Source organism: Marmota monax, unplaced genomic scaffold (assembly GCF_021218885.2).
Source record: "Marmota monax isolate L192 unplaced genomic scaffold, Marmota_monax_Labrador192_F-V1.1 WCK01_AAM20220418_F8-fsc00185, whole genome shotgun sequence".
In the NCBI taxonomy this organism is placed as follows: Eukaryota; Metazoa; Chordata; class Mammalia; order Rodentia; family Sciuridae; genus Marmota; species Marmota monax.
The window spans coordinates 3,530,658-3,543,256 of record NW_026693278.1 but is presented as its reverse complement, the minus strand read 5'-3'; the positions used below and the strand labels follow the sequence as shown (position 1 = coordinate 3,543,256).

Genomic DNA, 12,599 nt, shown 5'->3' with positions numbered 1-12,599 from the left:
GATCAGAGCAGTTACCTTTCTTTCTTTCTTTTTTTGATAGAAAATCCAAGGCCAGAGAATTTGTTTGAATGATGTTTTGACACACTCATCCTAAGAAATAAACAAAGCATTCCAAAAAGACAAAACTTATTTTGATTTATCTTTCACCCGTGGAATATCTTAGACACAGAGATTCTTATTTGTCTGTCTTGGGTCAGTGCTGGGAATCAGTATTTTTTGAAAAGTCCTGGGCTGGAAAACTGCCGAGTTTCCCATCTGAATTAGCCAGGACAATACATCTCACATTTTACACACAAATCACAGGAAGAGCTTCTCAGAATGCAGATTCTGATCTGGAAGGTTCGTGGTGAAGCCCGACTTTTCTGCATTTCTAACAAGCTCCCAAGAATTCTGCTGCTACCGGGGCCATGAACTGAGCTCTCAGCAGCAAGGCCCCAAGGTATTAGAAGAAATAACAGACTTCTGGGCCCCAAAGCTGATAAAAAGATTCTAATTCAGTTAGAATTAGAAATCCCCAGTTTAACAAGTTCCCTAAGATGATTCTGACCCACAGATGGACTTAAAATTACTGGAATAGGGCTGGGATGTGGCTCAAGCGGTAGCGCGCTTGCCTGGCATGCGTGCGGCCTGGGTTCGATCCTCAGCACCACATACAAAGATGTTGTGTCTGCCGATAACTAAAAAATAAATATTAAAATTCTTTCTCTCTCCCTCTCTCACTCTCTCTTTAAAAAAAAATAAAATTACTGGAATAAATAAATAATGTCTAAACTACCTGGGATCAAAACCTGAACGTGGTTGGAATGTGGTGTGACCTCAGGCAATTCCCTTCAGCCTTGTGGGTCTCATTTTTCTCATCAAGACAAGACTGGAGAAGTTCATCTCTTGGATTCTTCACGCGCTCACGTTGGAGGACAGCCTCCACCTTCTAGCACAGTTTGGGGCCCACAGCGTGCCTGAATCTGAGGACTACAATCCCCATAATGCCCTGCGCTTCTCCACCCTCACGTGGGGCCCTGTGGGCGGGCCCACAATAGAGGCGTTCCCGCGATCCTTTGCGGTAGCCCAAGATGGCGGCTCCCGGTGGCGCCGTGAGCGATTCAGAGAGCAGTAGCAGCAGCGAGGAGGAGGAGCTGGCGCGGTGCCGTGAGGCTGCGATGCCGGCCTGGGAGCTGGAGCAGCACCCGCGGGGAGCAGAGAAACCACGAGCCGGTAGGGGGTGTGTTCTGGGAGGCTGTCCGTGGGGCGTGAGTTCTTCCCATAGGACCTGAGAGCATGGGTGGTGAGGAGGGAGTCCCCATTCAAGGTGCAGTAGGGAGGGTCGTTCCGTGGTCCCAGCGGGAGAAACTGAGACACCTCAATGTCTCTCGACTGCATTTTCTGCAGGGCATCCTTACAGCCTCCTCTCTGAGAGGACTGGCAGCCCCGCTCCCTGCATTTTCGCGTCCAGCCTTTCCGCGCCTGCAGTGCATTCCCCACCCTCTGGACGCCAACGAGCTCTGTCCACGTCTCTGAGACCTTGTGTGACCGGCTCTCTAGTGCCCTGGGATTAAATCTGAAATCCCTCAACATAATCGTGGTTAGAATCCTTAGGGTCCTTGTATTTGAAGTGGCAAAAAATATTGCATCTTTATTTTCATTAACCCCTAACTAAAATGTAGCAGCTCTTTCTGTCGTGCGCATGAGCAACAAGTTACAGTTGCTTTGACGATACCTGTTACTTTGTTACAACATGAATTACCAGATTTTCGAATTGCATTACAATCTTTGTCCATATATAAAAATATTTTTCTTATTCACAGTATGTTGGAAAGAGGTCATTTATACTCATCCCCTTGCTTTAAAAAACAGTGAATTTTAGACCCATTACTAGATCTTATTTAATAAAGATCTGCATTAATAAAGAAGCATATGCACTAATATCATAAATTTGGTTGTTTACTATTAAGATAGCTAAATTTCAGCGTTATTGGGGTTTTCCATAAGTCAGTATGTTGCATTTTATGACCTGAAACATTCTGAGAAGGGATCCAGGCTTCACGGTGCTGCTAAAGAAAATTAAGGCAAAGGGCTGGGGCTGGGGCTCAGTGGTAGAGCGTTTGCCTAGCACGTTCGAGGCTCTGGGTTGGATCCTCAGCACCACATAAAAATAAACAAATAAAATAAAGGTATTATGTCCAACTACAACTAACTAAATAAGTAAATAAAATTAAAAAAAGAAAACCAAAGCAAAGAAAGGTTAAAATCCATGTATTTGGTCACCCATTCCCTGCCTGTTTCTCCCTAGTGCTCTTGCCATTCTCCACTTCCCACAGGTAGAGGCCAAACTACACCCTACCCACTTACCTCTGAACACGGAGAACTGCAGTTTTTCCTGCAGTTTTGGTGGACAAATCTGCTTCTCTGTCTCCATTTCCACTCACTAGCAGTAAGAACTTGAGCATACTGTTTACATCCTGCTGTACCTGAATTTCCTCTTATAAGGTTGGGAAGTTACTGAGATGATGCATCTGCAGTGCTTGGCACATAGGAAAGGCCCCGTAAATGGTGGCAAATGTGTGGTTGATTTCTGTACATGGACTGCTTGCCTCTCCCCCAGACTTAACTCTTGCTCATCCTTTAATGTAACGAGACAAAACCACTTTGGGAAAGCTCTCTCAGTCTTTCAAGTTGGGGTTACCTGCCTTGTGTGTGCCCCCATCATTCTTTGTGTGATTCCCTTTGTAAATAGTACTTTCATCTTTTCCTGCAATTTACCTCTTTATTTGTCTTATCTTTTTCCCCTTTAATTCTGCATCCCTAGCCAATATTTGCTGCACAAATACTTATTGAGAGGTTATGTGATATGAACTTCATGGCCTGTTCTTTCACCATGGTATTCCGAGGACCTTAGCACAGGGCTCGAATAAATGAATTCGCACAATGGGCACCTCACTGATGAGAGAGGCCGGGATTACAGCCAACTCCCAGTCTAAAGGGTTTCTGTGGGCAGTGGTGCCGCAGTCCGGCTGCAGCAAAATAACCGGGGGGATGACAAACAACTTGTGTAGATTCATACAGCAGGAGTGGGAGCCGTTTATTGTAGGACAGGAGACGTATATATACATTCCACACAGCTTATCTTAATTAACATAAACTAGATTCAGCAGTCAACCAATAAGGAATCTCCACACTTAATGACTCACTGGCGTTACTTCACAAACCACTCCCTCTGGCAAAATGCCAGGCGCCATCCAGACTTGTTTACAGACTCTAACACAGTGGTAAGAGATGAACACCTGAGAAGTGGTATGCAAGCTACCAGCTTTTCAATTCATTGTTTTTGTGACATTATAAATTGCCGCAGTCTGGCTGGGCACAATCAGGAGCCACTTGTCAAAAGTAACTAACTTTATTTTTAGAACCACACACGCCAAACAAAACAGCCTCTCAGGAAAAACCCTCAGAGCCTCAACTGCCACCACCGCCTTTCCACAAGCCTCTCTCTCCCACACAAGCTTCTCCCCACCTCCCACAATCCTCCTGCTCTTGAGGCCGATTGGCTGGGTCACGTGGGCGGAGCCAAAAAGTCCCCCAATGAGCAGCTCCGTGGTCTGAAAGGGCAGGGAAACAGCCCAATGAGCATCACCGCAGAGGAGCCAATCAGCTAGATGTTGCTGGGGCCGAGGAGCCAATCAGCTAGATGTTGCTGGGGCCGCTGTGAGCCAATCATCAGCCAGCAGCTGGAAGTTTGCTGGCAGCTGGAAGTTTGCTGGGGCCCCTTTGGCTGTGGCTCTCAACAATAAATCCCCTGCTAGGCTGGGTGTCAGGGTGCACACCTGTTCCCAGCTGCATTAGAGGCTAAGGCAGGAGGATCACAAGTTTGAAAACAGCCTGGCTCAGGAGATAAAAGGGGGGTGGGGAGCTGGCTCTGGAGTAAAGCACCTGACTAGTAAGTCCAAGGCCCTAGTTCCAATCTAGTACCAGGAGGAGAAAAATTCTCTGCTATGAAAATACATGTAGGTGCTAATAATAAGTACTTTTCTTTATTGAGCACCTACTATGTGCCAGGCAAGATGCTGGACCTCAGACAGTCTTGGGCGATTCTAATAATAATGTCACCATAATGTGTGCTTTTTTTTTTTTAATGTTTGTTTTTAGTTGTAGGTGGACACAGTAACCTTTATTTTATTTTTTTATGTGGTGCTAAGGATCAAACCCAGCACCTCACCTGTGCTAGACAAGTGCTCTACCCCAGCCCCATGTACTCTTATTCTACATACTTTGTGTTGTCTGGTTCAATATTTCCAGCAATTCCACAAACAGGGTATTATCAGCCTCAGTTTATAGATGAAAAAACTGAAGATGAAGTGCCTTGGCCAAGGTCACTTGCCTTGTGAAAGTGCAGACCCAGGTGTAAATCTAGACCGCTCAGACTCTAAGCCCATGTTCTGTTTCTCTGGTATGTCACTCCCTGCCACAGATGAGTGTTTTTTGTGGACTAAACTCTCATCCTTTGGCCTCTGACCATGTGGAAATGTAAGTCACTGTTTTTATGAGTGCAGCCTTCAGATACAGCTTTTAACTGTAGTGATGAGGAACAGGTCACCAGACCTTCAAACCACTTAAATTTGGGGGCACCAATTACATACTTTGATTCATTTGTACAACTTTTATTTCAAATCAAAGCACAGTCCTAGGAGATAGAAATAGAAAGAAAATAATAATAATAACAAATCCTGTGTTTCAAATGCAAGAAGGTGAACATGCAGTGTGTCCATAACACTAACTCTAGAAGGTGGGTGATCTTACCCCATAGTAGATGAGGAGAACACAGGCTCAGGGATATAAAGTGTCTTGCCCAGAGTCACACAGCTTGTTAGTGTCAGAGCCAGGACTCCACCGAGCTGCCTCCCTGGGGAGGTGAGTAATGCTGTGTTCCACAGCAGGACCTGATGTGATGGTTCCTCTCTCGTCCATGGCAAGAGACGGTCTTCCTCCTTGTGCCTGTAAAGACATCCCGCTGGCTCCACACACTCTCCTCTAGGAGCATCAGGCACTTTTTGCAGTTTTGGTGTGCTCCATGGCACATCAGCACAGATCACAGCATGCCTGCAATCACACACATGTGACTGTATCATGGCGTAGGCACAGCAGGGCCACTGGAGTCGTTTAACACACCGTGCCCCTACACCCAGCCTGGTGCCATGCATCCATTCTGCTCAGTTGGCTCCTTAAAGGCACAAGCCCATTTTGTCCCATTATCCATGCCAGAAGCCTCCGAGCTGTCTTGTGCTCATCTCTGACACCTGTGTCCAGTCCATTAGTACATCCTGTGGACTCCACCTTGAAACTGTGTGTATCAGGATTCCCAATCATTGCAGGGGACTCCCTGCGTCTGCCCTTGCCCCACTCTGCTCTCACTCCTCACAGTGGCCACAGATGTTATATAAAAATCTAAGTCAGTTTATGTCCCCCTTCTGGCCAGAATCCTCCAGTGGCTGCTCATCTTCAAAGCTCAGATCCTCACATTGACCCACACGGGGGGCCCTCTGTGATGCGACCCCCAGGAGTTCTTCATCTCTACTGGGCCCCTGCTGGCTGGGTGGGTCCCCGCCACACTGGCCTTCTTGCTGGTTCTCATACTCCAGACAGTTCCTGCCTCAGGGCCTTTGCAGATGCCCCTCCCTCTGCCTGGAAGGCTCTCTCCAGGTATCCACTTGGTTCACTCCCTTACCTCTCTGATATCTGTTCCACTGTTACCATACCAGAGAAACTGTACCTGCCCACCTTTATACAGTGACCCCCCCCCCCAGCACAGCCCACCTCTCTCCTCTGCATTGTTTTGTTTTTTTAATTTACTGGCCATTATCCAATTTTATAGTGAGTTTTTACATGTTTGTTATCTGTCTAGAATGTAAGCTGCATGGAAACAGGAATAGCCTCTCAGTTGTTCAGCAACTGAGAGACCTGGTGATTAAAAGGCAGCAGGTGTTTGGTTGAGTGAATGACCACCAGGCCAGACAGTCCCAGTGTTTTGGCTTGAAACATGCGATCAGCACAAAGAGCCACCTTCTTCCATCTTCTCCTGCAGCACTTAGCACACAACCAGGCACGTAGTAGGCATTTAACAAATTGTACAAATTACACTTAGACTTGCCTGTTCAACACAGTGGTGGACAGGGGCCTCTGGAGCCAGGTGGCCTGTGTCCCCTCCCAGCTCTGTTAAATTGGCTGTTAGATGCTGCCCAAGTTGATTTTGCCTTTCCTTGAATCTCCCTCCCTCTTCAGGTGGGGATAATGGTAATCTTTCTAATGGAGCTTGGAGATGATTCCCTAGTCACACATGTAAATCACTTTAAAAAGTCCCTGTCACAAATAGATGTTTTTATTGTTGTTGCCTCTACTTCCTCAATTTTCATTTTTCCACAGATGCTGCAAATAACAAGTTGCCAGCCCCCCGACTGAGCCTCAGGTACTGCGCCCTCAGTAGAGCAGTTCCCTTGACTCATCAGCAGATACTGCCCTCTGCTGGGTTAGATGCTAGTCTGGCTGTCAGAGTGAGATGGACGCAGGGAGTCTCTACCCCATGGGGCGGCTCCTGGGCCAGCAGGAAATGAGCTTCTTGTGTATCTGTCACAGGCATAAAGTGGATGAGCACAAACAAGATGGCAACGAACTTCAGACCACCCCCGAGTTCCGAGCCCACGTAGCCAAGAAGCTGGGAGCCCTGCTGGACAGGTGAGCCAAAGCGTACGTAGACACCAGTGCAGCGGACACACTGGCTGGGAGCTCGGGGTGTAGCATTGGTCTCCTCAGTGCATTCATAAGCAACACGTCATATAGGTCATGCTGATGTCCTTACCCCCGGTGAGGAAGCAGGCTGTCAGCAAGGAGATGTGTTTTCTTGAGGTAACAGGGAGCAAGGGGCAGAGTTGGGCCTCACCCAGCTGTGTGTGACTTCACGGTTAAAGTGTTTGTTACCCCTGCCTTATCCTGCTATCATGGGATAAGAGGAACCCTGAGGAGAAGCAGGAATTGAGGAAAAGAAAATGATTGACCCCAAAATTAATAACCATTCGCTTCATTTTATTCAAATGAACATACTTGTTTAGAAAAAAATAGAAAAGAAATAAAAAGAAAGGTTAGCCTTTAAAGAATCAGGTTGGCATTCCCAAAGCGAGTACCAAGAATGCTACCTATTTTAGTCCATCCAGGCGACTATAGTAAAATTCCATAAACAACGTAGCTTATAAACATTTTGGATACTGGGAAGTCCAAGATCAAGGCACCGGCAGACTCAGTGTCTAGCGAGGCCCTCTTCTTAGTTGACAGATGGCACCTTCTAACCATCTTCCCACATGGCGGAAAGGGACAGGCGGTCTCTCTCTCAAGCTTCTTTTGCAAAGGCATGAATCCCATTCACGAGAGCCCCAGGCCCGTGGCCTAAGCACCTCTAGAGACCTCACCTCCTAACACCATCACCTTGAGGTTAGGATTTCGACATAGAAATTTTAGGGCTGCACAGACATGCAGACAGTAGGCCTGGCCCAAAGTGCAGCTCTAGAAGAAGGGATCCAACAGCAAAGAAGTTTGAGAAACACTGCAGTCCACATGTATCCCCTTGCCCCTGGAGAATGAGGGTCATTACAGTGGATTCAGGGCTCCGGGAGCTGCTGTGGCGAGGAAACCTGTGTCATTTGCTTGGCCCTGTGTTTTCCAAACTCATTCAGCCACAGTATGTGGCCTGGCCTCATAGATCAGTACCCGTACTGTGGAACACATCGCAGGGCAGGCTGCTTCTCGTCCATTTCTAATTGACAGTCCTGGCAGGTTTTGAAAGGAGACGAGCACTTGGGGCCATGGTCCTTCAATTTGAAGTAAATATGCAAAACGACAGATGGGCCTTCCCACGTGTGGAACAGCTGTTCTTGTGAGGCTGACCAGAGGGCCAGAGCCCAGCAGCCTGAGCCCCCACGGCACTGGTTCCAGGTCCCCAACTCCAGGATCAGAAGGGGCTTCAGGAAGGCCAGGTCAACTCAGCCTGAGGGAGCAGTTTTTCTGCATGACCATTTGGCTTTGCATTGAACCAGCACAGATGCTTCCCTGGGTGGCAGTCCAGCAGAATGTTCGTCACCATGGCCAGAATAGTCCCTGTACTGCTTCATGTTTCTCTCCAAAATGATACCCTAGCTGGTTCCTTCTATTAGATCGGACATCTCAACCTGGACACTGGACATTTTTGACCGGATAACTCTTTGTTGTGGGCTGCTTTTCACATCACAGGATGCTCAACAGCCTCTCTGACCTCAACCTAGGAGGTGCTAATGGCACCTGCCCCACCAGTCATGACAAACAACTGTGTCTCCAGGCATTGCCACATGCACCCAGGGACCTACACTGAGCCGCTCTGTCAGGTCAGAGACTAGGGCCTGGACAGCATTATCTCCACTCCCTCTCCCCAAATTCTTTCCCTGCACAGGGCTTTGGGAGATGCCTGTGGCTTATGCAGAGGGAAGTTAGGAAAAGCGCTGAGCGCATGCCACAGGCCTGCTGTAATGGCAGAGAGCGCCGGTCCTGCAGGGCATGACTCTACCTCAGCAGACAGCAGGACCCACCTCCTGGCCTCTGCCTCTAGAGAGCTGTGGCTGGTTTCTGTGAGAGGTTCTAGGAAGCTGATGACATCATCATCTCCACCACCACCACCCCCCATGGTTCCTGTGTCCTGAGAACCTGCTGTGGCCGGCTCTGTGCCAAGGGCTCCACATCCATTTTCTCATCTGATCCTTTTGACAGCCCTAATAGGAAGGGACCGTTGTTGCTCCCAGTTACAGAAATGTGACAGAGACTCAGACAAGTGGAGTCGTTTGCCAGAGGGTCACAGCAGTAAGTAACAAAGCCAGCATCCAAAACCCAGGCCTCTGCTGGGCGCAGTGGGTATGGCTGCAATCCCAGACACTTAGAAGGCTAAGGCAGGAGGATGGCGAGTTCAAGGCCAGCCTGGGCAATCTAGCAAGATGCTGTCTCAAAGTAATATGGGCTGGGGATGGAGCTGAGTGGTACACCACCTCTGGGTTCAATCCTCAGTATCACAAAAGCGCAGAGGACTCTGGAGTCTGACTAATGTCAGTGAATTGTATCAATTTCAGTTTCCTGGTTATGATGTTGTACTGTAGTTTTGCATGGTATTTGGAATCTTTATTATTTCTTGAAACTGCCTGTCAATCTATATTTATCTCAAACTCTTTTAAAATGAAGAAAAAGCTGGGCACGGCGGCACATACCTGTAATCCCAGAGGCTTGGGAGCGGAATTGCAAGTTCAAAGTCAGCATCAGCAATTTAGTGAGGCACTAAGCAATTTAGTGAGACCCTGTTTCTAAATAAAAAAATTTTTTAAAGGTGGTGAGGAGTCTGGGGATGTGGCTCAGTGGTCCAAAAAAAAAGAAGGAAAAAAATGAGCAGCTCTGCCCTGTTCTAGAAGCTGACTTCTGAACCACTTCTCTAGACTGGTCCTATTTCCCTTTTCATGCTATTCTGCAGTAAGCTCAAAGCAAAATCTGTGGCCTTTCTCCAGTAAGTAAAGTACATAGGAAAGACTCCCTCATCACACTTCCGGCTCTTCCTGTTCCTTCTCCCATTTTTTTTCTCTGCCCTGTTGAAATTACTTTTTTTTTTTTGTACTGTATCTTTAAAAGTTCTCCAGTACTTTCTGGAATTATGGTAAGGTTTAAACAAAAGAAACCTTGCAGAATCAGAAGGGGCTATTGCTGTTGCGCTGTCACGGCTGAAGGTTCAGCCTTCTTACCAGGCCAGTGTGGTCTCCACTTTTGCATTTAGGATCATGTGCCCCATCGCCTCCACTTAAAAATAAATGTATTTTAAATTTAAAAACAAAAATTGCTTTTGTCATTACCCCAAATCACACCCTAATCAACCGTCTCCTCTCCCCCTAGCTCCATTACCATCTCAGAGGTAGTGAAGGCGCCAAAGACAGCTAAGAAACACAAGGTGGCCCCGGAGGATGACGGTGAGTAGTCACTGCAAACAGCAGCTGTTGTGACCTAGAGCTGGGCAGACAGTTGGGTGTTTTATGTCCTTTCACCCACTCAGGCCCTGCCCTAAGGCGGGTGACGATACCCCAGGCACAGACAGGGAACTGAGGCTCTGAGACAGAGTCACTTGTCTGCACTAAGCTCCTCTGTCTGACCCTGAGCAGGAGCAGGCTCCCCCCTGAGTCCATTGCCCTGCCCAGCTCTGTGAGCTCATTGGAGGCTGCCTTAGGTACTGGGAGGCTTAACTAGTGACTTCCAGAAGCTTCTGAGGGCTCACTGCCCCAATCTGGCAGCTGCCGCCCTGCAAACACTGCATGTCCTGGCCCATCAGGTATGGAGCAGGCCTCTCTCAGATGAGGCCTTAGTTTGCAGTCGCACGACAATGACTCCCAGGTCTTCAGCTCTGCACCAGGGGCTCCTTGAGGGCAGAGGCCGTCAGCCTCAGCACCCGGGAGAGGAGAGGTTGGCATCCAGCAGCGCTGACTTTGCCCCTGTGAATCTTAGGCTTTCGCCTTTTCTTCACATCCATCCCTGGAGGCCCCGAAGAGGAAGCTTCTCCCTGCCCCCGCCCAAAGCGCCAGCCCTCCACCTCCAGGTGAGAGTCCACTCCTCTCCTCACAGCCCCTCCTGTCTTCTCCTCCCGTCTTGGCTGTCCCCCTGGTGTAATGAAGCAGATGCCAGACCAACAGGCCGCAGAAGGGGCCTGTCAGGTAACTGGAGAGGCACACCCAGCAGGCAGGGTGTTTTGGGCTTCTTTGGGGTAGATCTGTACTTTTTTTAAGCACTCATTTTGGGTCAGACTCCTTATTTTCTTGTATTTGCCTCCTAAGACATCCCTGTGAGGTCTGGATTCTAAGATCCCCATTTTGTAGATGAAGATACTAAGGGTCAGAGAGGTTAAGTCACTTAATGAGGTGTAGGTCACAGGGTTTCTGGCAGAGAAGACTAGAGCCCAGGTGTGCCCCACTCCCAAGCCTGCGCTCGCTCTCGAACTGCCTCTATCTTAGACTCTGACCAAGGGGGGGCGGCGGAAGGCGACTTTGGGACCTGCCCTGACCGCAGCTGACCTACACTACCCTCCCCTTGCAGCAGTGAGGACAGTGATGAGGAGTGGCAGCGGTGCCGGGAGGCGGCTGTGTCAGCCTCAGACATTCTGCAGGAGTCGGCCATCCACGTTCCTGTCAAGGTGGAGACGGAGGCCAAGAAGAAGAAAAGGAGGCTGAGGAGGAAAGCCCAGGAGGGGGCGGGCGCTGGCTCAGCTGCAGCCATCAGCCCCGCCCGCGGGACCTCAGTCCAGACCCTGGAAAGGGAGTCAGGGAGGGCCAATGGGGACCCGGTATCACTGGGGACCAAAAAGAAGAAAAGGAAGAAAAAGGCAAAGAAAGCCAGCGAGGCGTCACCATTTTCACCAGCAAAGAGCACAGCCGCTGCGCCTGCCCACTGACCAGTCTGTGGGCGCCGTCCCCGGCTTGAGGACAAGGCACCCAAGGGCGGCGGACCGCGATTCCACCTGAGAGCACCTGGCTGGCAAGCTGCCTCCACCCACAGACCTGACAGTTTGGGGCCTGGCCCAGAGTCTGGGCAGAGAAGCCTCAGCAAGGCCTATCCCCGTGTTTCCACGGAGGGCCGGGGTGGACCTGTGGTTCCAGAACATTCCATGGCCTCAGGAAAGAGTCTTCCAGCTCTTTAAGACTAGTGGCCGAGTGTTAAAAGTTGTCATCTCCCTCTTACCCTCTGAGATGGGCAAGTTCTCTTTCCCTCCCCGACCTCTTCAGCTTGGTGTAGAAAATGTCTTCTTTAGAAAATGAGGGAAGGAGCCCCCAAGGTGCCAAGGCCCAGGGAAACCTCTGTCCTCCTCCCTCTAGCCCACATAAGCTTGGTAGAACTGCAAAAGAGGAAAGATTCCACCCCCTTGTGCCATTCTCCAGAATTTTCTTTCTCCACATTTATGAATTTATCATACACAATGATGTCTCCGAGCCAACTAATTCATCAAAAATAAATTGTCAGTCCGGGCACAGTGGCCCATACCTATAATCCCAGCAGCTTGGGAGGCTGAGGCATGAAGATTGGCGAGTTCAAAGCCAGCCTCAGCAAAAGTAAGACACCGAGCAACTCATTGACACCCTGTCTATAAATAGAATACAAAATAGGGCTGGGGATATAGCTGAGTGCCCCAGAGTTCAATCCCTGGTACCAAAAAAAATAAAATAAATTGTTAGAGTGGGGATGTAGCTCAGTGGAAAAGCACATGTTTAGCAGGCACAAGGCCCTGGGTTCAGTCCCCAGCACAAAATGAAAAAAAGGAAACTGGAGGTACCCAGTGCTTGGAATGCGTTGGGCACGTCCTCCCCATCATGCTGGATTCTCATGAACTATTTTCAGTGACATCCCATGTGGAATCCTCCCACCTACCTGCAAGTGCCCCTTCACCTAGCTTCGAGACTTCAGGAAGTGTCCCAGCACCTGTGGACCTGGTTTCATGCAGCAGGGTGTCCTGCAAAGTAGCCGCTCCGGCTTCCTCATCTTGCCTGAGTCTCACCAGGCAGCTGCGAGCATGCGCACTC

The 12,599-nt window shown here is 49.1% G+C and overlaps 1 protein-coding gene across 3 annotated transcripts; it reads left to right on the top strand.

Annotated features, from left to right (window-relative positions):
• The first annotated feature begins 1,051 nt into the window (after positions 1-1,051).
• Positions 1,052-12,069, top strand: CUNH12orf43 (chromosome unknown C12orf43 homolog). Of its 3 annotated transcripts, none has more exons than XM_046456477.2 (6): positions 1,052-1,212; positions 6,412-6,454; positions 6,622-6,720; positions 9,934-10,007; positions 10,537-10,627; positions 11,125-12,069. In XM_046456477.2, the coding sequence occupies exons 1-6, from the start codon at positions 1,071-1,073 to the stop codon at positions 11,474-11,476; spliced, it is 801 nt and encodes a 266-aa protein (XP_046312433.1). In that variant the 5' UTR covers positions 1,052-1,070; the 3' UTR covers positions 11,477-12,069. The 3 variants fall into 3 exon arrangements, with proteins under 3 accessions (XP_046312433.1, XP_046312432.1, XP_046312434.1); XM_046456476.2 differs by having other exon boundaries at positions 11,122-12,069; XM_046456478.2 differs by lacking the exon at positions 6,412-6,454 and having other exon boundaries at positions 1,052-1,219; positions 11,122-12,069.
• The last annotated feature ends 530 nt before the right edge of the window (positions 12,070-12,599 follow it).

Excerpts from the sequence above, each read along its gene's own strand:
- CUNH12orf43 (XM_046456476.2), top strand. The coding sequence starts at position 1,071 with ATGGCGGCTCCCGGTGGCGCCGTGAGCGATTCAGAGAGCAGTAGCAGC. Across the intron at positions 6,721-9,933 it reads CTGGGAGCCCTGCTGGACAG|CTCCATTACCATCTCAGAGG; the intron begins GTGAGCCAAAGC and ends CTCTCCCCCTAG. Across the intron at positions 10,628-11,121 it reads CGCCAGCCCTCCACCTCCAG|CAGTGAGGACAGTGATGAGG; the intron begins GTGAGAGTCCAC and ends CTCCCCTTGCAG.